Below are 27,728 nucleotides of genomic sequence, written 5' to 3' on the forward strand. Positions count from 1 at the left end.
GCTCGTGCGCCCGGGCGGCGGAAGGCGGTCGGTTCTGTGCCAGTTTGCGCTGTCAGGGAATTCCGGGGACGTGGGTTGACGTCAGAAGGGGCGTGCCTTTGTGTGTATGCGGAGGCTCGGCCGTGTGTGTGTATGTGTGCCTCTGTCCCTTTAAAAAAAACAGCTCGGCGCAATATGATCCCTGCCGTCCTGGCTTCTGTGTGTGTGTGAGAGAAGGGAGCGAGCGAGCTAGAGAGAGAGAGAGAGGGACGGAGAGAATAGACGGAACTGTAAGAAAGGAAACCCGAGGACTCGAATAAACCAAACGGAATAATGAACTCAAACCCTCTTCATGTCGCGAGTCGGCTTTGGATTTTGAAGAAGACCTTACCGGAGTGACATCTAAAACTTGGAAGTTGTGTGTGTGAGACGGGATTAGTGGCTCTTATTCCGCCGGCTGGTCGGGAATGTATCTGCAGACCGACGGGTTCAGTGGCGCTCCTCGGACACCAGAAAAGGATCGTATTTACGTCCATACCTTTAACACAACGGTGTTTCTATAGATTTATATACCTTTGATCGTTTTGAGGACGATCGGCGAAGCTCACTTCTTGTTTGACGGTAAGTGTGTGTGTGTTTTACCAGCCCGGCTCGATGTGGAAGTATCCCAGTCATGTGCCCTGTTAGGGCTGCACTATGCTCCGGGATTAAGAGTTATTCTACAGTCACTGCATATTTTGCAATTTAGGATCAGCTTGAAAAGCTGATCCTAAAATGTAAAATATGCAGTGACTGTAGAATAACTCTTAATCCTAGAGAAACGTTAACACCCAGCAGAGCATCGTAGCCCTGATCGTGTTTAACTCCACTGCCGGTTGTTTTGGGGCTTGCGTTGGATGGCATTAAGTATACTTGCTAACGAATAGTTAGTTGTAATGCACTTTGCCGGGTTTAAACGTTTGGACGAGGGCGACTTGTCAGACGCTTACGTGGGCTTATTTTTGCGCTGCTCCGTGACGTTTGTGTGCGTGCGCGTGCGTTTGTTTCGAGGCGATGAGTTCGATGATCGTAATAGATTAGAGTGTGTGTGGTGGTGGGGGGGGGTGACGCAATACTTTAGTTTGGCGTCCAGAATTGATGAGTGTGCCGGTTCAGGGTTTTATTGACCTCACATCACACTCCTGAATTTATGATGACAGAGAAGTCCCTGATATTGTTCCTTGTGGAGGGGGGCTATTGAAGTGCCACGATATACATTTAACTCTCCACATAGCGTTTAGGAGGTGCACTTTAGGATGGGTGTGTGTTTGATGTTTTAAAGAAGAGGACGGGACAGGGGGAGAGAGAGAAAATTGCGTGTGTAAGGAAATCTCGGGCCATTGTGTTTAAGGGTAAGGGGGGGGGGGGGGGGGGGGGTCGGCAGCCGTACACAGTGAATGGATGGACCGTAGTCAGTCCTTAACGCACACAAAGAGCCGGATTGAAAGGAAGTGATTTGCATCGCTCTACCTACCCCTGTTTGGGGGAGGGGTGTGTGAGGGAGAGAAGCCTGGTTCTTGGTGTGTGTGGGTGTGTGTGTGTGTGTGTGTGTGTGTGTGTGTGTGTGTGTGTGTGTGTGTTGGGGATAAAGTCTATCCTTGACTTGCCAGCAGCAGCCGACATCACTGATACGTGTCGGGCCAATTTGAGCTCAGACACACCAGAATGTGCTCAGTGGCTTTTTGTACCGAGTTGGGTAATGTTATTGTTTAGTGGCGATGTGATGTAACAGAGAGGCTGTTTATGGGGGGAAATTAGCTGTGGTCTTTCACCCGAAGCCCCCACTATATGTATTTTATTGACCGCAGTAAAACACAGAGATCTAAAGGGTGTGGAGTGTGCTGGCATGGGGTCCTTTGAACGTCTGTTTCCGATCCATCACAGCGATTGACATGGAAACGAGTGGCTGCCTGTCTCCCTTTTGATGTCGGGAGGCAGTAAACCGTCCGGCCAGTAGGCAGCACACGATTACGACATCGCTGCCCTCGCACCTCGCAGCTACGAGGGGGCCTGACTGCGTGGCTCTGCCTCGAATCACCCGCCCCCGGTTGGCCCCGTGATCTCAGCAGCAGCGTGTGAATGAACAATCGCCGCCCATTCTAGTGTGTGTCATGAAGAGCACAGAGTCATGTTAAAGCTGTACACACAGACCGGGGATGACTGTCGATGGGCCAGTCATGTTACTAGCAGTAAAGAGCTGATTAACACTGCATTAAGTTGGCTATCTTGTGATCAAGTACAAAGGAATGTGTGAGTGTGTAAACTGCTTGTTGACAGAGGTGAATGGCAGTGTGAAGGGAGGGGAAAGCAGTTATGCGTTGTCTGTTTAGAGAAACAGGTCATTGTGCCGGTCCGTCCTGCTTAGCCACCTCATACATAACGTTTTGACGGTTGGAAGCTCAGCACCATTAACTATAAAAAGGAAAACAACAAACAAAAACCTGTTTAGATTTGTAGGCTATTGTGTGTGTGTGTGTGTGTGTGTGTGTGTGTGTGTACATGTGTTTGTAGCTAGTCCATTGCTAACCGTGTCTGTGACCAGGACCGGTACAGGAAGGGGGTGGGGTGGGGGTCTCTGTCCTGTGGGGAACCCCGGGGACCCACATCTTTAGGTGTTTACCTAGCTTAACCTTGTCTGAAGTTGCTGAAGTGGTCTTGTTTATTTGACAAACACAGTTGAAAAAGTTATGTGTCACCAACACACACAGGGGTGTGTGCGAGTGAGCAGTGAACCGTTTCCACGCTCAGCAGGAAGTGGAGAGAAAAGATAGAAAAGAGAAAGCTGTTGCGCTCACTTCCTCTCATTCCGTGCCCTGGCGAGACGCCACCGATGATGTCACGGCCGATGGGGAATTGGGCAAACCCCCGCCTGCGTGTGTGTGTCGGAATCACACACCTGAGAAAGTACATTCCTTTGGACATATTTCCCTCACACACAAATGCATGTACTTTGTCCTTTAGCCCCGCCAACTGACCACAAAAAAAGCCATGAGGCATCTTTATGATAGATTTGGGGATTCCGCAATGGCACTTTTGTTGGGGGTAGCCCCTGTGTTGTTTAGTTAGTATAACAGTACTATAGTAGCCCCCCTGAAGTAACCGTACATGCACACAAATCAAAGAAGTGCGTATAGGGCTGCTGTTGTTGTCGTCGTTTTGGTTTGTTGTGTAACCAGAAGTAGATGAATGAGGATGATGAAGAGGAGAGGGTTCCAGTTCACCTTGTCCTCCCGTCTCTGTAAACATGTTGATCATTGCTGACCGCTGAGATACCCCTGCTTCAAATACCTCTCTCTCTATCTCTTTGTACCTCTCTCTCCCTCGGTCTCTCTCTCTGGCTCTCGGTGTACCCCTCTCTACCGCACCGATTTTCATTTCTCCTCGTATAACCTACCTAAAGAATCTGCCCGCCGGTTTCCGGGAAACCATTGTCATGGAAACATGAACTTGTTTCTGCTGGTATGTGTGTGTATGTGTTAAATTAAGACAGATAATGGCTAAAATGGAATGGAAAGTTGGAGGCATACAGAGTGTTTCGAACAGGGGATTTTGTTTTGAATCCTTTTATTGTTCAGAATTATCACAAAGTCATGTGATTCAGAGACACAAACGATACTAAACACACCTCCACTCTGAGTAAATTCCCCCTTTTTCCCAACCCAACCAACTTGCCTTGAGTCATTATTTGCTTTTTAGATAAACGAAAACAGGAACGTGATGCACTCGGGTTGACTGGACAGGGTTGAGACGTCTGTGCTACCAAGTCTCATTTCCTCCCTGCCTCGTCCACTTCTCTGAATAAGACGGCGACCAGACTGTAGTGACTGGAGCGATGACACACACAAACGTGCACATGCAGCCACTTCTCCCAGTCAACTCATGAGGGGGTCCTGGGCTGTACCAGTGCACCAGGCCTCTGAGCCCCGGCCCTGGGACCCGGCGGGGAGTCATCTGCTGCTGGTGGTGTGTTCAGCCTGCTGCTCTAGCCACTCTCGCCCCGTGAGACAGCGTGTGTGAGAAGAGGTCCCCGAGCTGTTCTCGGAGCTTTTGATCTCGGCCCTGCCCAGGTGTCACTGGTGTCACTCTAACTGTCAAAGTTACGTGTGTGTGTGCGTCTGTGTGTGTGTGTCCACACAACTTGACACACAAATGGTAGCTTGAGGCCCTACTTCCTGTGGCAATGACGAAAGCTTCCTGTGGGGGTGTGAAACTCTACTCTTGTCTCTCTTCCCCTTTTTCTGAGAGAGGGAGAAAGATGAATACACAGAGAAAGGGTAAACAGAGAGCGAGGTCGAGAGACACCGAGACAGACCCCCTGTCTGAGTGACTGAGAGGGAAACAGACCACACTCGCGTCATCCAGTTGTTATCCTTCACGCATTTGTGGTGTTGAGGCCAGGTGACAGAAACAGAGCAACAGGCTTTTTTCACCCCCTCCCCCCCTTCCCCGGTCTCCCACAACTCCTGGTTTGTTGTTCTAGTTTGTTCTCCACACACAGATGTAGGGCTAACCGTCTCTCCCTTGGGTGCTGAGGTGGGTGGGTGGGTGGGGGGGGGGGGGGGTGACGGAGGCACACAGCAGGTGTTCTCCACATCGATTCCAACAATGGGAGACCTTAGCACTCTGGATGGTAGCTATTTTACATTGGCTACCACCCGCGCGGCGTTCAGTCACATACCCGGGACCCCCCCCCAACAGCCGGTGTCTCTCCGTCAGCCCGGTCCCGCGGCTGAGTCTGGTTGTCATGGCGACGGCTGTGTGTTAGTGCAGCGGGTATTAGGCTGTTAGTCATGATGTCAACACTGGAGCCCCACTGTCCTCGTGTGACCTCCTAACCAAACATAGTGGTGTGTGTGTGTGTGTGTGTGTGTGTGTGTGTGTCTTTTTTTAGTGAGTGCGTAAAACATTGTGAATGAGGCGATGTAGCTTGCGTCACCGTATTGCAACACACACAGCGCATTGCTTGGAACGGTGTGTTGAATGGGGTGGAGGAATGTGCAGAGGATGTGTGTTTCACTGAGGTCTGGTGTGCCAGGCATAGTGTTTCCTCTAGAAGGCGCCCCCCAGACACCAGACCCTAGAACCACTCCATGGTGAGGGAGGGAAACGGATGGGAACTAGAGAGAGGTAATGCTGAGCCAGCTTGGTCCTCCGGTCCACTGTCAGCATTTATGTCCCCCGCCCTCTTGTTGGGTCTTATCTTTCTCTGTATTCGAGGGATGGCCCAAAACCTTTTCCCCGTCGATACTCCCTCCGCTCCTCTCCTCCCTTCTCGACCTGGGATGCCCCGGTGTAGTTTCATTTAGCTTCCCCTTCCATCTCCGCGCCCATTCTTTTTTCTGCGCTGGTCTATTTTTATTCTGCTGGCCACTCTGTTTGTCTGGCCGCGGACCAAGGTAGACATGCGTCAGCGGAGTGAGTCCTCATCTCTCCTTTTTTTAAACTCCAGGCGTATCATTTGTGACTAAGCCGCAAGCTGTAGCTCTGGCCAGCACACAACTGTTGTGGACTCGGTTTGTGAGTCACAGGTGTAAGTGTGTGTGTGCGTGTGTTTTTCTTATGTCTAGCATCATTGGTTGCTGAATCAGGGGTACAAAACGGTTGGCATGGTGATGGCCCTAGCCACGCCTCTTTTTCTCTGCAACTAATAAACGCTGTCGCTGGGATGACAAATTGTGTGAGTTGCTACAGCGATGGAGGTGTTGACCGACGAGGCTCACTGATGTCAGGAGGTAGAGTCCATTTGGTAGAGAGGGATGGACCTTTGAGAGGCTTTTGCTCGTTTTTGGGAATAAAATGACTCCATTAAAGGGCTTATCCTGAAGGACTACCTCTACACCTACGAGACCTTCATGATGAGTCTTTCTGAAACATTACGGAGGCAACCAACAGCTAGAAGGACGATGACTCGCCTCGGGGCCGGTCGCATCTGATTCCACCTCAACACTGTCCAGCCCCTAATTCCCTCCACCCCCCACCCCCCCCCCGGTTGACATGTCCACTGTTGATGTAGGACACACCCACACGGTGCCCTCCCCAGCCGTGGTCGGACGCACCATAGCTCCAGAGCAGGCTCTAGCGGGGACTCTTGTAGTAGTTGGTTCCAGATTAAATCAGTAAGGTGGCTTCCTTTCTTGCCCCTACCTCAATGAAGGGGGCTGGTGGGGTTCTGCGGTCATGTGTTTGAGGCCCCCCCTTCTTAATTGCCGCGGGACCGGGGAATTGAACCAGACTTTCTTACCTACCAATTGACATGAAATCTCTACGGTTCCTGAATGGGTTTAATATAGACACTTTCTTCTCCCCATCTAGTTTGCTCATTGTGTCCTTACTGACTTGGGCGGACCTTGAACCAGCTAGCTGCCATTTCTAGCAGCTAGCTAGAAATGGCCAAAGACGTTTCTAATTCTTTTCCTCGCAAGTCAGAAATCTGATGCTGACAAACTCCAAGCACAACCTCGACAATGTCTTCACAACATGTCTGAACGTGGTTCAAAGCAGTTGTCATGGTGAGGCCCCTAGCCACGCTTCTTTCTCCCTCCCCTTCTGAAAAGCTGACACAGGTTGGAGACAGGAAATGGTCTTTGACGTCAAGGGCTTGTTTTTTTAACTGAGGCGCTTGTTTGAAGAAATCCCAGCCATTTGTTATATGACAAAAAAATCGTTTTTGACTGAATAAGAATTAGTGTGACTCGGATTCACACTTTACATTTTCAAGGAAATCAAATCAAAGTAAGATGGTTCGGATTCTCCCGAACGCCTACCTTTTCCCCGGTGAAAGACCTCACGATCTCTCGAGACGTCACGGAAGTCACCACGAGCTAAAAACCCGATGACCTCACTCCTCCCTCGGGGCCCGTGGGTCTGATTCCAATCAACACTCTCTACCCCCTCCTCCACCCCCGGGGGGAATGCCAGCACCTTTCCTCCCTGCACATGTCTGTACACCAGTGTCTGGAAACGCATTGACGCGCAAGAAACCCCCCGTTGCGCTCATTCACAGGAACAAGCTCCGCCCCCTCTCTCCGGTCAGCTGACTGATGGCGCGGCGGCAGGGGGCGGAGCCTGGACAGGATTCCGGGGTATGCCGCAATGAGTCAGCAGGGCTTTCCCTCAACGGCGGATAGCACACTCTCACTCACACACCAACACTTTCCTCGCGACGTGAGCACACACACGTGCACGGTGTCATAGTCTGCATAGCGAGACGTCGTCACGTGGTTCATGAGGGTTATATCAAGAGTGTCTCGCTCCCCGCCGGTGGGGCCGGGCGTGCGCCACATGATAGCTCTGAGAGCGGAGCCGCGACTGTTTGTTGACACCGCGCACGCACAGCCCTGCGCTATAAAAGACGTAATTATTGCCCAAGTGCCTCGTCCCTGGGTGAACTCAAGACATCCCCCCCCCAACCCAACTCATGCACAATCACACACACATCCTGGGTTAGTCCTTGGTGTTTGTGCATACTTTCAAACGTCTCGGGTTCCCGGTCTTCTTCCTCGGTCCTGCAGGTATTTTTTCACCCAGATTCGAGTGTGCACTAGCTGTAAACGCGGTCTGCCTCTATTCCTGGCCGTTCTGCCAGCCACCGTTGTCATGGCTGTCGCTTTGTCTCGTGTGTGTGTGTCTGTGTGTGTGTTGCAGCTCCTCCCCCCCCACCCCCATCGCTATTTCTCTCTTGTCTCTCTTGTCCCATTGTTCCCACAACCCCCCTGCTGGGTTCAGCCTTTGACCTCTGAACCCTCTGGTTTTATAACAGACATGTGACCTCAGGAGAAGTCAGGCTGAAGTTTGGGAGCTGCAGGGTGGGAGGGACTTTCTCCCTCCTGGTCCAATCAACATTATTGTGTATTCGGTACAATGAATAGCTGCATCAGCGTGATTGGAGAGCGGCTGTGTACGTCCCGCCCTCAGTCGCTCATTTATCACACACACACACATTAAAAGAAAGGGAGAGAACATGCATTATGACAAAGTGGTGTGTTTTTGTGAGTGCATTGTGTATTTGGATCTGATGTATGTATCAGCTGACTACATGCATTATGACAAAGTGGTGTGTTTTTGTGAGTGCATTAGTGTATTTGGATCTGATGTATGTATCAGCTGACTAACATAGTGTGTTTGTGTGTGTTGCAGGGTTGAAGAGGCCCCAGGGAGATGACTGACACCCGAAGCTGAGCCCCCGCACTGCCGTCAATCAATAACCTGCTGCTACTCTGAAAGGTACGCTGGGTTGTGTGTGAGTAGAGGCTGTGTAGTGAGTGTGTGTTAGTAGAGACTGTGTAGTGTGTGTGTGACTAGACTGTATGTGTGTAGTGTGTGAGTAGACTGTTAGTGTGTAGTGTGTGTGTGTGGGTAGACTGTAATGTGTGAGAGACTGTGTTGTGTGTGTGCAGAGACGGTGTACTGTGTGTGTAGAGACTGTTTAGTGTGTGTGAGCAGAGACGGTGAGTGTGTGTGAGTAGACTGTCTAGTGTGTGTGTGTGTGTGTAGACACAATAGTGTTTGTGTAGATACAGTCCAGTTTGTTTGTCAGTGTGTGGAATTAGATAGAGTTGTGTAAACTGTAGGGTTAAGTAATTATACTCTTAAATAAGAGGAGACAGTTGAGTGTGTGTTAGTGTGCCAAGAGATTAGTGTGTGTGTGTGTGTGTGCGCATGTAGAGACCATTGAGTGTGTCAGTGGGCATGGGCAAAAACCATCTCAAGAAACCATTTCCCCCCTCTTCGGACCACTTATTGATCCAACTGAATTTCTTTTCGCCCAACGTTATATTCTTGACCTACATTCTCAACTCTTTCCACAACACAGCCCTATTTCAAAGTAATTCACTTCAACTCTCAAATCTATTCTCTTAGCCTCTTTTTCTCTGTGGCATTTAAACCAAATGTCCAATTGCAGTTGGTGTCCAATAGCAGTAGGGGTCCAGGCGTGATGGTTAACGGTCTATCTCTGGTTCACACCAGTGTCTGTTGAACCCAGACGAGATAGAAGGAGGCTGAGAGAGACGGGGTGAGAGACACAGACAGACTATCGATCTGTTTTCCCCTCGAACATAACGGAAAATCTCTGGCTCTTAATGCATTACCGTTCTGGCTTTGATGGAGATGATGGAGTAAAAATAACATGCAGGGAGGAAGTTCTACGTCCTCCGGACGCCACTAGCGTATGCCATATGTGAGTGTGCGTGACTGATGCCTCGCCAGACACTCCTTTGTTCTTGCTCACCTTTTGTTTCTTATTAAAAAAACGCTGAAACCTGCCGTTTTGTTTCTCCTATCTGACACCTTGGGTGCTTTGTTACCCTGCGTGTGTGTGTGGTTGGGTGTTTGTATGCGGGCATGTCAGGTGTTGAATGGGTCAGGGGAGGTGTTTGTGTGTAAGGGTGTGGTACAGGGTTTGAATCAGCTTCTCTGATGCATCTGTCTCCCCCGACTCTTTGTTTGACTCCCCTGTGGGTGTTTGTGTGTATGTCTAAAGTCCATGGAACCATTCCTACTACACACTTCCACACCATTTTCTATCTCCCATGCTCTCTCTTTCTCCCTCAGCCAACCTCACGCCCTTTCTCTCTCCTTACTCCACCTTAATCTCTCTCGCTCCCTCCTCCACCCTTATCGGTCTCTTCCTCCCTTTTAATCTACCCTTCCACCCGTCTTTGCCCGTCTGTTGCGCGACCCCCTCTCTCGCCTCCATCATGCCTGCCCTAATGAGATTAAACCCAGTGTCTCCACACACACACACACCGATAACGGAGACGTCTACCGCTTGGTGCATCCTCGCTAGTGTAGGCGAAACCGCTTCACGTATAGCTCGCACTTTTGGCAGCAGTCATACCGTGCATGCACACACCATACAAACATACTGTGTACAACACAGACACACACACACGGTGTACACACACAAACTGTGTACACACACACACACCGTGCACACTAGCACACACCGTATACGCACACACACACACACCGTGTACAACACACACACACCAAGTGTGCACAGTTTTCTGGCAATTGTCCCAGTCCTCTCTCTGTGTGGTGGGTCGCCTAGTAACCTCAGGTCTGTGTTGTTCGAGGCCATCTGGACCCTGCGAACAATCTCATCACACTGGGCTCACCAGCACCCCCTGCAGGCATCCACCGGGAGCTACAGCCTCACTCCATAGAGCAGTCAACTGCCAGGCCTCCCATTTTACATTTTATAAGGCAGTGTATATAGATAACTAACTACAGAAGTGGTAGTGCAACCGTTGATATACGGTTTTATTGTCATGGCGAGCAGATAGGTGTTGGTGATGGGGTGTAGAGTATGTAGGTCTGGAGATGGAGAAAATTGGGAGATAAATCAACTTCTGGAGGAAGAGGTTTCATCCAGTTTTTTTTTTCTTTCTTCATCTGCAGTCCCGTCCTGCACCCTCTTGCTCTCTGCCTTGCTCTTTTCTCTCCTCTCTCCTTACCACACACACCCTCTCTCTACTCTCTATCCTTACCACACCTCTCTCTCTTGCTCTGCAGTCTGCTTTCACCTCTCTCTCTATCTCTCTCTCTCGCTCACTCACAACACGCCTATAACGAAGACAAGAGAACTGGCACTTATTGACTTGTGTGTGTCTGTCTTTCTCACTGGTCCACTGCATATTTCCATGTTTCCGCGAACAGTGGGGTTAGGTTTAAATCCCTCTCTCCTCTGTCTCTCTCCCTCTCTCAGGTCTTCAGGGTCCTTGGTGCTGTAGAAGTAGTAGTTGGCTACCGGAAGACTCTCTGGGCATTAGTGTGAAACCTCTTCTCTGCTGCAGTGGAGGGCTTCACGCAGACAGCTAGTCTGGTGAGTACTGCCGCCTCACACACAGGTCCTCACCGGACCTGCGCCCTGCACTGTGGGGACATTTGGAGCAGTAGGAGGCCCTTTGTGATGTTGTATATGTTTTTGTGTGTATTTACAGAAAATGTTCTGCACATTATTTAAACTTGCACCAAAGTGGAGGATGTATGCGTTTGTGTGTGCGCGTGTGTGTTATATGCTTAGCTAACTCTTGTTGTCTATCTGTCTGCGCTCTCAGGCTGTGTGTGTACTTCTGTCTGCGCCTCCAGGCTGGATGCATCGTGTGTGTGTGTGTGTGTGTGTGTAGTAGTACTGACGCAGTGTGTGTCTCTCCCCAGGCTGGATGCATCACGCGGTAGAGCAGTTTGGCGGGCGTGGCACACGGGAGCCCTTCCCTCTGGACGGACTCAACAGGGGACCATGGGCTCCCGTCGGCAGCCGCCCCTGGCCGCCGCCCACCAGGTCTGTTGTCATGACGATGCCTCCTTCTGCCCCCCCCCCCCCCCCTTTCTTGCAGCATCACAGAGCTTCTCTGCCTTCGTGGCTTTTGATTTAGTCTAAATTGCTAACCTAATTGATAACATTCTTTTGACAGCATATTGGAAGCAAATCATTCTGCATGACAGCTTGCTAATGTGTAAACTGTGCTTATCGTTACGCTAGGTGTTCACCTGGAATGAACCAACACCAGCTCCTCCCCCATCTACCTCTTGGTCCAATGGGCGGACTGAACCATCCGAAATATTTCAATAATGGGTGAGCCCCCCAACCTTCCCCTGGACTCTTTTAGTGCTGTGTCTTTCACTGTCGAGTAAACTGACCCAGCCGTAAAACGTCGTGTCCCAGAACAAGGCTAGCATCTGCGTGAACTGTGTTTTGTGTGCTCCTCCAGACCCATGCCAGTGCGGGGAGGAGACAAACTCGACCTCCCCCAACATGCCTCGCTACCGGGCATGCAGCGGGAGCCACCGAGAGCCCCTCACCACCACCTCCACCCCCCGCCGCCGCACAGGGGGTGGGAGCAGCCTGGCCAGCTCTACGACCCCCACCCGCCCCCGTCACAAGGGGGGCCCGGTGACCACGTCCTGCGACTGCATGCTGGTGGTGGCGGAGGAAATGGAGGGGGAGGCTACGCTAACAACGGTGGTGGGGGCGGTGGTGGTCCTCCTCCACCCAACCCTCACCTCCCCCCGGGCAGAGTGGGCCAACTGCTGAAGGTGAGCCAGAGAGAGGGCACAAACATTACACACAGGGACAACTTTACACACACACAGGTAAACAACAGTAATTGCAGACACATGTACACACACGCACCCTATCAGGGGAGTCAAACAGAGCACTGGGAGATGTATACTTAAGGGAAGCTGATGATAAAAAATGATTACAAAGACACGTGTGTGTGTGTGTGTGTGTGTGTGTGTGTGTGTGTGTGTGTGTGTGTGTGTGTGTGTGTGTGTGTGTGTTTGTGTGTGTTGGCTTAACGATCCTGGTTGTCTTCCTTCCGCTCCAGTTCGGGGGGCCTCAGGAGCCCCATGTCCCCAGGGCCCCTCAACCACTGGGGGAGGAGATGTGGGCTCAGGTGCAGCAGGTAGGCTGTCTTTTAATTGGTTGAGGTCCTGTTTTTACAGCCGCTGTAACGCCTACTCTATGCCGATGCTTACTATACTACGCGTTTCCCCCGATCCGCTGGGACCGACACACGTCTGTGATCTTTTGAAAAGATAAAGAATGGAATTATTTCGTCAATACGGTAGTAGTTAAACAGATTTGCCGGTCCAAAAAAAAATCCCCCTTACAGAACTAATTCAACTTTCTTTTAATCTCGAAAAAAATACATTCAAGAACCAAGATACTTTCAGATACAATTGGCACTTAAACGCTGCTACAAATACAGGGAATAATACAAATTCAGAACGTATCATTTTTGAATGAAGTAGAATGTAATAGAGATTAAATGCGTAAGCATTGAGAGAAATTCAACGGAAACCGAGTCAAAACAAACTCTCGGACAACAAGCCTGCGTCGCTCACACCGCCACTGTGTCTCCCCTCTCCAGCAGCAGAGAGGAGGGGGCTACCCCGTGAAGATGGTGGGGGGCCAGCTGAAGAGACCGGGCCCTCCAATGGGCGGGGAGCACTCTGTCATCCAGCACACCCCCGCTCTACACCCCGCCTCCCGGCCCAGCCCCGACCAGGACTGCTCCTCCAGCCCTAAGAGGAAGAAGAGATCCGACCAGGTAAGGAGGCGCCCAGGGGACACTCCAGGGAACGCTCCAGGGGAAGCTCCAGATAGATAGGAGGAGAGAAAGAGGAGGGAGCTGGAGAGGAAGGAGGAGGAGGAGTGCAAGAGGAGAGAATGGGAGCGGCTGGAAGAGGAGAGGAAGAAGCAGGAGAAGAAACGACAGAGGGAGTGGGAGAGGAAGGAGGAGGAGAAACGACAGAGGGAGAGACAGGAGGAGGAGAAACGACAGAGGGAGAGACAGGAGGAGGAGAAACGACAGAGGGAGAGACAGGAGGAGGAGAAACGGCAGAGGGAGTGGGAGAAGAAGGAGGATAGATGGGGTCATGACCAATCAAAATGTATTGTTAGATGCCAATAGGAGATGAGGAGGAAGTAGGGCTGGGATAAAAATGGCATTAGCTATATCATAAAACGAGTGCAAATGATGTGTCCTAGTGTCAATTTTCCTTATTATGAATCTTTTGTGACTATTGTTGTTCAGGGTGTTCTGGGTGGGCTTCTCCCTGTTCTGCCCTCCCTCTGAATCTCAAGGTGAACTAGGACGCGTTCTTCCAGTGACTCACGTCTATGGTCCCTTCCTCCCCTCCTCCAGGTTCCCCATGGGGGGGTCCAGCGTTTCCCCGGCCCCCCGGCGGCCCCCCAGTCTCTCCACCCTCAGGCGGCGTCTCAGGGCCACTACCCCCCTCCTAAGCCGGCCTTCTGGAACCCCGTCGGCAAGGGCAACGCGCCCTGGCAGCCCCAGACCGCCGAGCGCAAGAGCCTGGCTCCTCACGAGTTCCAGGCGCGGCCGGTAAGCCAGCTCCACTGAGCCACGCGACTACACCCATGGTACACCATGGTACAGACATGGTACACCCATGGTACACCCATGGTACACCCATGGTACGCGGTATAGCTGTGGTACACCGAGGGTACCACCGTGGTACAGTCATGATACCAGCCGTCGGGGCTACGCACCGGGCTAGCCTGAGCTTGCGTGGACGGATAGGATTTGCCAGCTTACACTTTCAAGCTTGTCTAATACAATTTCAATTTACATTATTAACAATTATGTTTGTCTATTTCTGTCTCATCTCTCACCTCTACTGATCCTTTGCTATTATTGAAGTACTGGTTTCTGCTCGTGTTTGTTAAGGTGGAACAGTGGTTGTGTGTCGTTGACGTGTTGCCTCAGAGGCTGATGCTCCTCTTCTCCCTTCTCCAGGAAACCAATAAACAAGGCGGCTACAGCCACAAGCCCCCAGGCCCCGCCTCCACTCATTCCACGCTCTCCCCCTCCATGGGGGGCTACCACCCCGGCCCCCAGAAGACGGGCTACCACCACCACTCCCACCACCTCCAACAACAGCAACAACAACAACAACAGCCACCGGTGGTGAACCAGTCCCCCCACTCCTCGTACCCCCAGCCCGGGAGTGCCAAACCGGCCCCCGCCCCGCCCCGCCACCCCGCCCTGGAGCCTCACAGGGGCCCCCAGGGGGCCTCCCACGCTCAGTCCCACCATACGCCCCCCAGGGGTGCCAGGGAACAAGCCCCCCCGCCCCGGTCTTCACCAGCGAACCCCCCAGCCGCGACCAGCAGCAGCGTGCCTTACAGTCACTTCCAGCCTCACGCAGGGCTGGGGCACCCAGCCCACCCCGCGCCCTCCCCCCAGCCCACCAGCAGCACCGCCGTACCTCAGCAGCAACCCGGCACCGCCCGCGACGACTGGAAGTACCAGGGCCGGGCGGGCAGCCACTCGCTGGTGAGCACCCTGAGAGGAGAGCCTCAGTCTGGAGCCAGAGGACATGTGAGCCAGTCCTGAGGCTCCACGGCTGACAAGACGCTGCTTATCCTTAGCCTCATAGCATAATTGTCTAAGTCATATTTTAAGGTTCATTATGTATTTAGCATCAAATATGCCCAAAGGAAATAGATGACTTAGGCAGATTGTGATTATGGAATGTAAAAAGTGCTCTGATTGGCTTAGGATGCAGCCAATGAGGCACAGTGAATCAGCAGCGTTAGGAGTGTCGAGTTAGGTTAGATATCACAATTTGGCCAAAATGTGACTTGGGAAACTATGCTATGAGGCCAACAAATTGTTATCGGTTACTGTTACTTCCATGTTTATGAAGAATCAGACGCATCATTGATACAATTTGAAATGATCAAAATCCCCGAAAAAGCAGCAAGGAGTGTGTGGTTCTGTAGCTAACCAATCAAATCTCTTTGTGTTTTTCCCAGGAGGCGGGACTCTACAGGTCCACCCAGATCCTACCTCAGGGCCAACAGAGCCACGCCCCCTCGCTACACCACTCCCACCCCTTACACCACCACGTCAGCCCCGCTCTAGTGAACCCCACCCGTACCCCTGTGATCACCCCCAACCCCCCCGCCCCTCAGCCCTCTTGCTCTGTCGGTGGCTACGGCAACAGCAACAACAACCACAACAACAGTGGTGGCATTATCAGCGGCCGACCCTCCGGGGCTGTTTCCACGGCAACCACAGGGAGCTGCTTGGTCAGGAACGGCGGAGGAGGAGGCGGAGGCGGCGATGTACTCTGGCAACGAGAACGGGCGCCGGCACTGCAGACCTCCAACCCCGCCACCAACCCCGCCACCAACACCTTCCAGCGGGACGCCCTGCTGCAGTCGAGCTATCAGGGAACCCAGGCTGGCTCCGCCCAGCACCACCACCACCATCACCCACAGCAGAGGGTGGTGCACCGACCACAGCATCAGGGAGCCCCCAGCGCAGCGCCACCACCGCTCCAGCCCCCACCCACGCAGGGAGAGAACGCCTACTACCGACGGACCACAAAGACGGAGCAGCACGGCACGCCCAAACCTCCACCCCCGCCGCCGCCGTCCTCCACGTCCTCATCAGCGCTCTCCTCCTCCCTGTTCTCAGGTTTCCAGCGGGCGGGAGAGAGTGTGATCACCAGCAGACCCTCCTCTGGTTCCATCAGCTCCTACACTCCCGTGGCTCCGTCGGGCCCTCACCACCACCACTCCCACGCCGCTGCCCGACACGCCCACCCCGGCCTCCCCAGAATGGGGCACCAGCCGGGCCCCAACCCCCAGAGCACCAGCCAGGCCCGCGGTCAGCCCCAGCTGTGTGCCCCGGTGCCGGCCTCGCAGTCCATCGAGGAGGCCCTGGACAAACTGGACGCCGAGCTGGAGGGCCACATGCAGGCAGAGGAGACGAGGAAGAGGGCCAGGGAGGAGGAGGAGGAGACGGAGAGGAAGAGGCGAGAGGAAGAGTGTCAGAAGAGGCGGGAGTGGGAGAGGCAACAGGAGGAAAAGAGGAAGGAGGAGGAGGAGGAGAGGAAGAGGCGAGAGCTGGAGAGGCAGGAGAGGAAGAGGAGGGAGATGGAGAGGCAGGAGAGGAAGAGGAGGGAGCTGGAGAGGAAGGAGGAGGAGGAGTGCAAGAGGAGAGAATGGGAGCGGCTGGAAGAGGAGAGGAGGAAGCAGGAGGAGAAGAAACGACAGAGGGAGTGGGAGAGGAAGGAGGAGGAGAAACGACAGAGGGAGAGACAGGAGGAGGAGAAACGACAGAGGGAGAGACAGGAGGAGGAGAAACGACAGAGGGAGAGACAGGAGGAGGAGAAACGGCAGAGGAAGGAGGAGGAGAAACGGCAGAGGAAAGAGGAGGAGAAACGGCAGAGGGAGAGACAGGAGGAGGAGAAACAACGGAGGGAGTGGCAGGAGAAACAACGGAGAGAGTGGGAGAGGAAGGAGGAGGAGAAACGGCAGTGGGAGAGGAAGGAGGAGGAGAGGAGGAGACAGCAGCAGCAGCAGAAGAGGAGGGAGGAGCAGGAGGCCAATGCTAAAGGCAGAAGAGAGCAGACGGCTATGGACAACCTGGAGAGACTGCTGGCAGGCGACTCCTCGCCGCCCCCCGCCCTCCCTCGCCTCTCCAGCCCCCCCGCCCCATCTGCCTCAGTCACCCAGGCCTCACCCCCTTATCCCTGGCTGAGTCGAGGCGGAGTACCCCCCTGTCCTCCGTCGGCCCCAGCACCCAACGCCGTCACCACCACCCCCGCCAGCACCCCCCTGGAAAGACTGCGGCCGCCCCCCCTCACCCCCCAGACGGAGTACGCCAGAGAGAAGCAGCGGCAGAGAGAGCTGTGGGGCCACAGCCCCCCCACGCTGCACCACGCACCGGGGGCGACCCAGTCCCCCTTCGCCCCGACGCTCGGCCCCTCCAAAGACCCTCCGAGGGGCCCGAAGCCCCACAGCTCCCACCCGGGGCCGCTCCCCTCCCTGCCCACCCTGACGCTGGGGGAGCCCCCCAAGCTGTACCAGGCCTTCCCCAGGGACGGGCCGCCGTCCTCAGCCCCCGGGGGGCTGCTCCTCCGGCCCCTGGACGAGGACTCTGACGGCGGCCCCTTCGAGGAGGAGCTGTCCACGCTGCTCCCCGACGGCCTGGCCAACATCATGGCCATGCTGGACGAGTCCATCCAGAAGGAAGAGGCCCTGTGCGTCGGCGGCCGCCCCCCCGGCGGCGACCCGGCCCAGGCGGGGGGGCCGGGCTACCCCTGCGCCCCGGACCTCATCCCGGCGCCCAAGCACCCGGCCAACCAGGAGGAGTTCGCCAGCCCCCCCGTGCTGAGCCGCCAGGGCTCCCTGGCCTCCCCCTGCAGCCGCACCTCCTCCTTCAACGAGGAGGAGGAGGAGGGCCTCAAGGTGGCCCCCAGCGCCGGGCCCCAACTCCTCCAGCGGCCCCGTGTGGGGCCGGGCCCCGAGGAGAACACCAACTACCGGCACAGTGACCTGGCCAAGCTGTACGGCCTCCCCGAGCTCAGCAAGAGTGAGGCGGACGAGGAGGAGGACGAGGAGGAGTCGGAGACGCCCTCCTGCTCCCCACCGCCGCCCCAGAGGCCCCACCTCCACCAGACGGGCGTCAACAGCATGTTCAAGTCCCTGGCCACCGTCTTGGAGAGCCAGAGGTACGCGTACCGCGGCGGGCCCTTCGGCAGGCCGCCGCCCTCCGCCCTGCTCGGGGTCAAGTACTCATCGTCGCTGTCGCTCGGGCCCCACATCCACCGCCAGCAGAAGGAGGGCAGCTCCCCCACCTCGGACCCCGCCCACCCGGGGTTCAGCCCCCCGGTGGCCCCCGACCCCAAGACCTCCCCGCGTCCCGTGGTGGAGAGCAAGGCGGCGGTGGCCGACATTCGGAGGGAGGCGACGGACCAGAGGACGGCGTTCGTCCCCTCCACCGTGGAGCCGGCGGATATCAAGGAGGAGGCGATGGAGAAGCTCACCACCATCTCCGAGACCTCCCTGGCGGAGCTGGGCCGGAGCTGTGACGTCCTCATCGGTCGGCATGCCGACAAGAGGAGCTCCCCCGAGCGCCAAGTCAAGCTGGAGGACCGGGGACACGCGTCACACGGGAAGGAGAAGGAGCGCGAGAGGACCAAGGACAAGAGCCGAGAGCGGGCGAGGGAGAGGGACGGGGAGACGAAGAGGAAGCACAGCCACAGCAAGAACCACGTGGAGCGCAAGGAGAGAAAGAAGCAGGAGCGGGAGAAGAGGGCCGACATGGCCTTCTCCTCCTCCTCCCCCTCCCTGTCCTCCCACTCCGGCTCCGGCCACCGCAAGCGCCACAAGGAGGGCAAGAGCCACAAGGAGAAGGACCGGCGGATCCTCGGAGACCTCGACCTCCAGAGCAAGGAGCAGCGCGAGAAGAACCGCTCGCACGACAAGAAGAAGCAACGCAAGGACGCGACTGCCGGCTCCGCCAGCGAGGGGGAGCCCGGCGAGTGGACATCCAGGGGCGAGATGCCCTCCTCTTCTTCCTCGTCGCCGAGCCGCCTGGACCCCGAGTCGGAGACGGCGGTGGCGGGCGCCAACGACTTCCTGAAGCTGAAGGCGCTCTCGGATGGGCCGCCCAAGGAGCTGAAGATCCGGCTGATCAAGGTGGAGAGCGGCGACCGGGAGACCTTCATCGCCTCGGAGGTGGAGGAGAAGAGGATCCCGCTGGAGGAGATCACCATCAGGAACAAGGCGGGGGAGATCATCAGGGCCTGCAAGTGAGTACCCCCCGAGGACCAGTCACCAGTGAGACTTATTGATATAAAGCCTTCTGAAACCCATGAATAATAAATATAAGCTGAGGACCAGGTATTTATTCTAGCCGTTGGTTGCATTCGCATGAACATGCTCAGAAAAAGCTTCTGGACCTTTTAAGCATTTTAAAAATAAAAAGGAAAAATGGCCCAATATAAAGCTAAAGATGTTTTATTAGTTTTGGATTGGGATCCCAAAAGGAACGGTCCATCCTGCAGCATAACGTGTCCTGTGTTTGAGTGCCTGGACTGACCCTGTTCTGCGCGCTCCCAGGGGATCCAGGGTCAAGGGGAAGTTCAGAGAGTCCTACTTGCTTCCAGCCTTCTCCGTGAAGCCCCCCACCATGACCTCGGAGGTGCCCCTCCCCAGGGAGAAGCTCTACCCCCCGACGCCCAGCATTTATGTAAGTCGCCAAACGCGCTAAACCAATGAATGTCGGATGAAGCTTTGAATTAGACAATCATACCGTTCAGATTGGGTTGTGTGTTTTTCCTCTGGTTATTAAAGAGTTTTCAGGTGCTTATGATTTAATTCTGCTCAACCCTATTTTTTTTGTTACCTTATAAGCCTACCTCACAAACAATTGACAGCCGTACTTAAAATGACCGTGTCCATGATCCTGTTCAGCTGGAGAGCAAGAGAGACGCCTTCTCCCCGGTGCTGCTGCAGTTCTGCACCGACCCCAAGAACCCTGTGACGGTCATCAGAGGCCTGGCTGGATCGCTCAGACTCAGTACGTACTCACACACTGCTAGTCTCACCTCCTCACTGTTGAGTCATTCAGCGGACGCTCTGATCAAAAGCGAGAGTGCACTCAGATGGGTACTTAGGAAGCAGGTAGAGGGTATGGGGCACTACAACATCCTAGATTCATGGCACGTATGTTTTATATTGTCTCCTTACTACACACAAAGTGAATGACGTTAAATCAGTATGTGCCACAACCAACCAGGTAACAAAGAAATGCCACAAAGAATGGATGTAAAGCAAGGACACTTTATTATAATTAACTCAGAAGTTGATGGAGTAATTCTTGCAACCGGAGCTTCATAATAATAAGTTTGGTGGCTATTAGGGCTTTCCCCGACTCGGAATTTTCTGAGTCGAATCAGATCTGCCTTTTCAGTCCAGAGATTCGACTATTCGGCGGCCGTGCGGGGCAGGTCTTTTGGAGGTTTAAAAAAATGAGTTTTCTGTCTATTAACACTCTGTTTTGGTAGGCTATAGGCCTTTTATATATGCTTGCGCGTTGCGCTCATTACGTTCTCACCTGAACAGTTTTCTGTCAATCAAACTCGTCGTAATTGAAGCCAACTTATTCCTGTCGGGTTTTAATTAGGCTCCTGCCCATAATGCGGTCCGATAATGAACACGGGGCTCATGTATAGGCTAGTGGATAATCCACTATATGAGCTCCGTGTTCACGATCTGATTGCATTTATTGAGCCCGAAAGAATACACAGCGCTGTGTCGCCACACTGACTGCGCTCCCAGAGAAAATGTAGCAATAATGTAAGGGGAGACAGCCGCTTCCCTCTGCGAGATTCTGTCTAGCAAACAAAGTTACAATGAATCAATCGCCACAGTGACATGGACACTGTCTAAATAAAGCTTCTCTTTATTATCATTAGAGCTATGATGCAAATGGTGAATATTAAGCCTGCAGTGGCATCTGTAAGAGCAGTTTGCAATTTATTTTCAGCACCAACTGCCGCTGCAGAAGAATAATAAAATGTCACAATAAATGTGTCGATTCATGCATATGGTCTAACACGTCTACACTATAGGTTGGGTCTTTTAAAAAAATAAATAAAGGAAGAAAGACGGCGGTAAACCCCGCAGTCGACTCAGATTCTCTGAGTCGACTGCAGGGTTTCCCGACTGATGATTCGAATCGTTGACTTTCAGGGGACAGCCCTAGTGGCTATAACCCCTACCCACGCTCTTCCAGTAGAGATAGACCGGACGGGGAACACACTCACACTAGAACCTCCTCCTCCTCCTGTAGACCTGGGCCTGTTCTCCACCAAGTCTCTGGTGGACGCCAACGCGGAGCAGGCGGTGGAGGTCCGCACTCAGGTGCAGCAGCCCGCCGACGAGAACTGGGACCCCAGCGGCACGGGCCAGACGTGGCCCTGCGAGAGCAGCCGCTCCCACACCACCATCGCCAAGTACGCCCAGTACCAGGCATCCAGCTTCCAGGAGAGCCTGCAGGTAAGCAGACCTCCCCATCACTCAGAGTACCGTCCCCTAGAGCAGCCATCTGGGATCTCCCCCTGAGGCACCACCGCTACTAGCTCTGTGATGGCCCTTATTGTACTCCTGTGTCTCTACGTATTTGGGTGTTAACATTTCTATTCATGTGTCCACAGGAGGAGAAAGGAAGTGAAGAGGAGGATGAAGAAGAGGGTGACAAGAAGGAGAAGAAGCCATTGAGTTGTCTTGACACCCCCAGCAAGGACCCACCTAAAGAAGCTGGCAGCAGGTAATAAGAAACTTCCTCTATTTTAACTGGTAATAAAAAATGCAAGTTAATGCGTGGTTTAATATCTATGTATGTGCTTTTCCTCCGTCAGTGGTGAGCAGAAGCCAGTGGGGAAGATCATTAAATTCGGCACCAACATCGACCTCTCGGACCCGAAACGGTAAGTAGCTAGGAACTCCAAACCGTCTGTCACCTTCCATCCAAACACAATACATTGATTTAACAAGAAGGCTAGACAATGGGGTTTCACTTATTATAGATTTATCTTGAAGTATTGGGTTGAAGACCCCCTAATCCCCCGTTTCCCCCCCCCCTAGGTGGAAGTCCCAGCTGCAGGAGCTGCAGAAGCTGCCCGCCTTCATGCGCGTGGCCTCCAGCGGTAACATGCTGAGCCACGTGGGCCACACCATCCTGGGCATGAACACCGTCCAGCTCTACATGAAGGTCCCGGGCAGCCGCACCCCAGGTAAGAACCGCCCCCCAACTCAACCACCAATCGTCTTGTTGGGTGGTCCGAGTCCCCCGATGAGCTCATTTGTTTTTCAGTTGGTCGTAGAAAGAGGGAGTCACGCTAACATCCATTTTTGTTTGATTTAAGGACGATAAGGAGTCTTTAAATTTGCTTGATCTTGGTCCAACACATTTTTACCAAACCAGGAAACACTGAAAATGATCTGAAACCATATTCTTGCACCTTTTTATTTAGGGTTCGTCCTATGTACAGTCAATGTAGTGATATCTCCACATGCATACAGCCATGTAACCTTCCCTCCGCTGCCCCCCGCAGGTCACCAGGAGAACAACAACTTCTGCTCGGTCAACGTCAACATCGGCCCGGGGGACTGCGAGTGGTTCTCCGTGCACGAAAACTACTGGCACGCCATCAGCGACTTTTGTGAGAAGTAAGTGTCGTTCGGCCGATGGTATCCACAACAGGACCCGTCACACCAGGTCCCTAGAGAGGGTTTGTCTACCTGTTGGGTGAACCGGGGCTCTTAAACACTTCTGGTACCATTAGAGATGTCATGCCGACATTGAGAGCCTAACGTTGGGTTTCTACTCAGGCACGGCGTGGACTACCTGACGGGGTCCTGGTGGCCGGTGCTGGAGGACCTCTACAAGGCCAACATCCCCGTGTACCGCTTCATCCAGCGGCCCGGGGACCTGGTGTGGATCAACGCCGGCACGGTGCACTGGGTCCAGGCCGTGGGCTGGTGCAACAACATCGCCTGGAACGTGGGTCCTCTCAATGGTGAGCCGGGCTGGAGCCATGACACCCCATATATGGGCATGAGCTAGCTAGAAGCTGCGGGCTAACGCCACTGGATGCATTGACATTAATCGAGCAGATAACCTGGCTTGTTGCTCACCGAATGTTAACGCCTCTGTGTGTGTGTAGCATACCAGTACCAGCTGGCTCTGGAGCGGTTTGAGTGGAACGAGGTGAAGAAGGTGAAGTCCATCGTCCCCATGATCCACGTGTCCTGGAACGTGGCGCGCACCGTCAAGGTCACCGACCCCGACACCTTCAAGATGCTCAAGTGAGTGGGGGGTGGACCCGGAACTGGAGATAACTTAAAGGGTAATTCCGGTGTAAAATGGATTTGGGATATGTTTTGTATGATAACGAGTTGAAACGTTCGTTTTGGAGCACAAAAAAACGTATATAGACGCTTTCTTCAGTTGGCTGTTTTTAGCCGATTCTATCAAAACGCTATAAACTTGGAACGATGGGGGCACTGGTTATGGTAAAAACTAAATCGCTATTTTAAACCACTTAAAAGGCTAAAAGTAGCCCGACACTTCTTTGGTAGTGGTCCTTATAATAAACAATCTGTACACTTACAAAGTTGTTGAGACCCTTGTTATACTACCAAAGAAGTGTCGGGCTACTTTTAGCCTTTTAAGTGGTTTAAAATAGCGATTTAGTTTTTACCATAACCAGTGCCCCCATCGTTCCAAGTTTATAGCGTTTTGATAGAGTCGGCTAAAAACAGCCAACTGAAGAAAACGTCTATATGCGTTTTTTGTGCTCCAAAACGAACGTTTCAACTCGTTATCATACAAAACCTATCCCAAATCCATTTAACACCGGAATTACCCTTTAACTAAGTATCTTTATAGTGGATACTTAAGTGACCTGAACAGGAATTTCTTTCTACCATTGGCTGAATTGTAACCCTTTAGTAAGCAACGGTTAATTAAAGTAAATTAGAAAAATGGTCATCTAAAGAGGAAATATTTAGTCACTGGTGTGAGATGGAGCCAGCTAATGCAGTAGGGTGTTATCGTTGTAGAGAGCTTACTTTGTATCTCCACCTGCAGGCACTGTCTCCTGCAGTCCATGAAACACATCCAGGTGCTGAGAGACCAGCTGGTGGCCGGGGGCAAGAAGATCTCCTACCAGAGCCGTGTCAAGGACGAGCCCGCCTACTACTGCAACGAGTGTGACGTGAGTACACAGACCTAGTATTTAACCTCGCTATTCTGAAGGCCTCATGATAGTGAAGGATAGCGTGGTGGCCAGGGTGTGCACACCCAACCCCCCAAAATCTATCTGTGGACATCTGCGAACATAATCCCCTACCTGATCCTCAATGCATTTGAATTCCCATTGAAGCCATGAAACAGGATCTTTCAAACTACATGCACCACGTTGAGTCTCTTCTTCCACTGATGTCAATGGCGCGTTGTGTCCACCAGGTGGAGGTGTTTGACCTGCTGTTCGTGACCAGCGAGAGCAGCAGCAGGAAGACGTACGTGGTGCACTGTGAGGACTGCGCCCGCCGCCGCAGCCCCAGCCTGGCCAATGTGGTGGTGCTGGAGCAGTACCGCATCGACGAGCTCATGACCGCCTACGACTCCTTCAACCTGGTAAGAGTCCTCCCTACCACCTCGTACTCTGGCTCTCCTGTCGCCCCGCCCTTCTGGAGTGATCCTGACATCTCTCTCTCCCTGCAGTCGTCCGTGTCTGGCTCCCGGTGACAGCCCTCCACCTCCTCTCAGTCATAACCAAAACTCCTGCCAGCCGGGACAAACACAGCATTTCACTTTGCAACTGTCATTATATAAAAAAAAGAAATCAAACCTTTTTTTCTTTTTTACTACTGCTTATACTTGCCGAACAGCCAACGGAAAATACCAGTTTACATAGCATTCAAAAACCGCCAATCAAAAAAATGCCAGTTTACTCTCAGAAGGTGCACTCCGCCAGCCAGTTGCCCTGGCAACAGTGAACTTGACGACCACGGTGCAGTCAGTGCTGCCATTGAACAAACGACAAAGGAGCGGTCTGACGGCATGTTTTAATTGTTTTTTTTTACCGTGTTGAATACTGAATTTTGTACATGCTGTTTGCGATTATCGTGGGGTGCTTTTATGAGAAAAAAATAATTTATTGTGTTGAGTTTTTTTCTAAACTAGATCAGCCTAGATATATACCACATTGGCCTTGTCACTTGTATTTAGAAAAATACTAAGAATAGAGATATGAACATTTTCTAAAGCATTAAGAATATGAGAAAAAAACGGTTTGGAATGCTTCAAAACATACGGGTTGCATAGACTTTGGTTTTTTTCGGGACTTCATCTTGAATTTTTTTTTTGTCATTGAGAATCGTGATGTGTGAATCTTGTTTTTATTATGACATTCTACAAATTTTATTTCCTTGTGGAGAGTTAATATTGACCATCAGGTTGTAATTGTCAAAAAAGCGATCGTCATCAAGTGTGGGTTTTGTTTGTGTGTCTATATCATAACTGCCGAATGTTTCCCCATTGTACATGTCTCTGTTCCTCTTTCCTTTATTTAAAAGTGTTTCTCTTCTATTTATTGGACATTGGTTTTCTCCATAGGGTCGTTCATCCAGAGGTGCTAAGTGTCCCCTTCATGTCTGTTTGGTATAAAGTGTGGACTAAAGAAATACGAGGTCGGGCGAGGGACTACTGTTTAGCTGGTGCTTGGCTCTCTCCCCCCTCCATCTTTATCTTGGACATAACACCACGTTTCCCTGTAGCTCACATAGACGATACTACTAACAGAACGCTGTCATTGTGTGTGTTTATTAGATATGAGAGAAACGGTTATTTGGTTTATTGTGTTTTAATTTCTCTTCTGGGTTTATGATTTTTTATTCCATAGGGGGCAGGGGACTTTTTAAGATGAGATTTTAATGATATTATCTGTTGAATACTATGGGATAGATGGTGCTAAATGTTCTTTTTGAACACTTTTTTGTTCGTCATTTTTTTAAATGAGATTTCTATTTTTCCTGTTGCAATACACCTTCCCCCTCTATTTCCCTTTGTGGTCGATTATTTAAAACTGCACTGTTTAGAGAATTTACACACCAACACTTGCATACACTCACACACACCAAACTGAGCCAGACATGTCTTAAAACACTTTGTGAACTTGTGTGACATTACTATGAATATTAATAAACGCTTTTTGATAAACTCAAAAGGGTTTCATTCGTATTTATTATTTTACAGTTCATAGTTGACCACCGAATTTATTTTAATATTGATGAAGTTTTGATCGAGTTTGTTTTGTGACTTCCTGAAACAGAGCGCAAATTGGTTGTTACGGAATACGTAGTCTTTCAGTTGCGAGTTTTATGCTGATATGACCTCAAAAGCAGCGTAGAAAAGAGCTGTTGCCTAGCAGCAGTGGAACTCTGTCTCACCTGTCAGCTGAAGGGATGGCAGCAGCAGCGGTGGCTTCCTGCCGTCTCTAAGTCTTCAGCTGTCAAATGGAGGCCTAAAATATCACCTGGCTTCCTGCGGCCTCTGACTCCCGTCAGCTGAAGGGATAGCAGCAGAAGTGGCGGCTTCCTGCCGTCTCTGACCCCTCTTTCAGCTGAAGGGATGGCAGCAGCAGCGGTGGCTTCCTGCGGTCTCTTGACCCCTGTCAGCTGAAGGGATGGCAGCAGCAGCAGCAGCAGTGGTGGCTTCCTGCCGTCTGACTCACCTGTCAGCTGAAGGGATGGCAGCAGCAGCGGTGGCTTCCTGCCGTCTCTTGACCCCTGTCAGCTGAAGGGATGGCAGCAGCAGCGGTGGCTTCCTGCCGTCTCTTGACCCCTGTCAGCTGAAGGGATGGCAGCAGCAGTGGTGGCTTCCTGCCGTCTCTGACTCACCTGTCAGCTGAAGGGATGGCAGCAGCAGCAGCAGTGGCTTCCTGCCGTCTCTGACTCACCTGTCAGCTGAAGGGATGGCAGCAGCAGCAGCAGTGGTGGCTTCCTGCCGTCTCTGACTCACCTGTCAGCTGAAGGGATGGCAGCAGCAGCAGCAGCGGCTTCCTGCCGTCTCTAAGTCTTCAGCTGTCAAATGGAGGCCTAAAATATCACCTTCTGTGCATTCGTTTTTATCAAAAGCCTTTTCCCGGGGGGCGCTAGCGAGCCGCAATGGAGTAAGTCGCACTTTTGTGAGCTCCTCCAGAATCTCAATTACAAAGATATATTATTTGACATCTATGCTCGAAAATACAAATTAAATGTGGTAACTGTATAATCAACACTACCCGGCAAAATCAGTGAAGAAGAACCAACGCCAATGGCAGCAAATCTCCGGAAATACAACTACGAAGCACGGGCCAACACAAGGCCCCAAACCTCCTCGGCTAAAAGTCCAGATAAATCCGCCTTGACCCCACCTGTACCTGGAGTAAATACAAGCATGAATACCGCAACAATCAAAGCCGACATCCTTTCCTCATTGAGAAAAGAAATATCGTCAGTTATCAGAGAAGAATTGAAGAATGCGCTGGCGAATGATTTTGAATCGCTGAAGAAAGAAATGATTGATGTGAAAACTGAGATAGCTAAAAACACAGCAGCTATCCGCACAGAGGTTGAGCAGGCGCAAGCTAATGTGAAGGCCGTCGAGGATGGATTGTCAGCGTGGTCGGATGAAGTTGTATCGGTGCAAACTACGGTATCGGACCTCAAGAAGCAAGTCGAAGATTTAAAAGAAAAATGTGAGGACATGGAGGGCAGGATGAGGAGGGGAAACATTCGCATCACGGGAGTGACTGAAGAACCGAGGTCGAGCTCTCCCACCGCGGTCTCCAAACTTCTCAAAGAGGTGTTACACCTGGACAGAGAGGTA

General features: G+C 52.3%; 1 protein-coding gene across 1 annotated transcript; it reads left to right on the forward strand.

The window, feature by feature from the left end:
- Window positions 1-218: 218 nt before the first annotated feature.
- On the forward strand, window positions 219-26,085 carry kdm6ba (lysine (K)-specific demethylase 6B, a). The gene is made up of 23 exons (XM_079758045.1): window positions 219-600; window positions 8,155-8,241; window positions 10,727-10,843; window positions 11,179-11,302; window positions 11,504-11,596; window positions 11,733-12,057; window positions 12,351-12,428; window positions 12,897-13,076; window positions 13,674-13,871; window positions 14,286-14,825; window positions 15,308-19,098; window positions 19,409-19,538; window positions 19,763-19,868; window positions 21,144-21,349; window positions 21,508-21,620; window positions 21,712-21,780; window positions 21,938-22,086; window positions 22,408-22,522; window positions 22,685-22,872; window positions 23,020-23,161; window positions 23,946-24,072; window positions 24,324-24,494; window positions 24,582-26,085. Exons 4-23 carry the CDS (start codon window positions 11,184-11,186, stop codon window positions 24,603-24,605), a joined length of 6,864 nt encoding a protein of 2,287 aa, XP_079614171.1. The 5' UTR covers window positions 219-600; window positions 8,155-8,241; window positions 10,727-10,843; window positions 11,179-11,183; the 3' UTR covers window positions 24,606-26,085.
- Window positions 26,086-27,728: the final 1,643 nt, after the last annotated feature.

This window comes from Pollachius pollachius (assembly GCF_949987615.1).
Source record: "Pollachius pollachius genome assembly, chromosome: 20".
NCBI lineage: Eukaryota > Metazoa > Chordata > Actinopteri > Gadiformes > Gadidae > Pollachius > Pollachius pollachius.

What these genes read in the sequence shown, in the direction of transcription:
- kdm6ba (XM_079758045.1), top strand. Translation starts at nt 11,184, where the DNA reads ATGCATCACGCGGTAGAGCAGTTTGGCGGGCGTGGCACACGGGAGCCC. An exon ending in GGGCGGGCAGCCACTCGCTG is followed by an intron (nt 14,826 to 15,307) that starts GTGAGCACCCTG and finishes TGTTTTTCCCAG; the next exon opens with GAGGCGGGACTCTACAGGTC. An exon ending in GAACGTGGGTCCTCTCAATG is followed by an intron (nt 22,873 to 23,019) that starts GTGAGCCGGGCT and finishes GTGTGTGTGTAG; the next exon opens with CATACCAGTACCAGCTGGCT.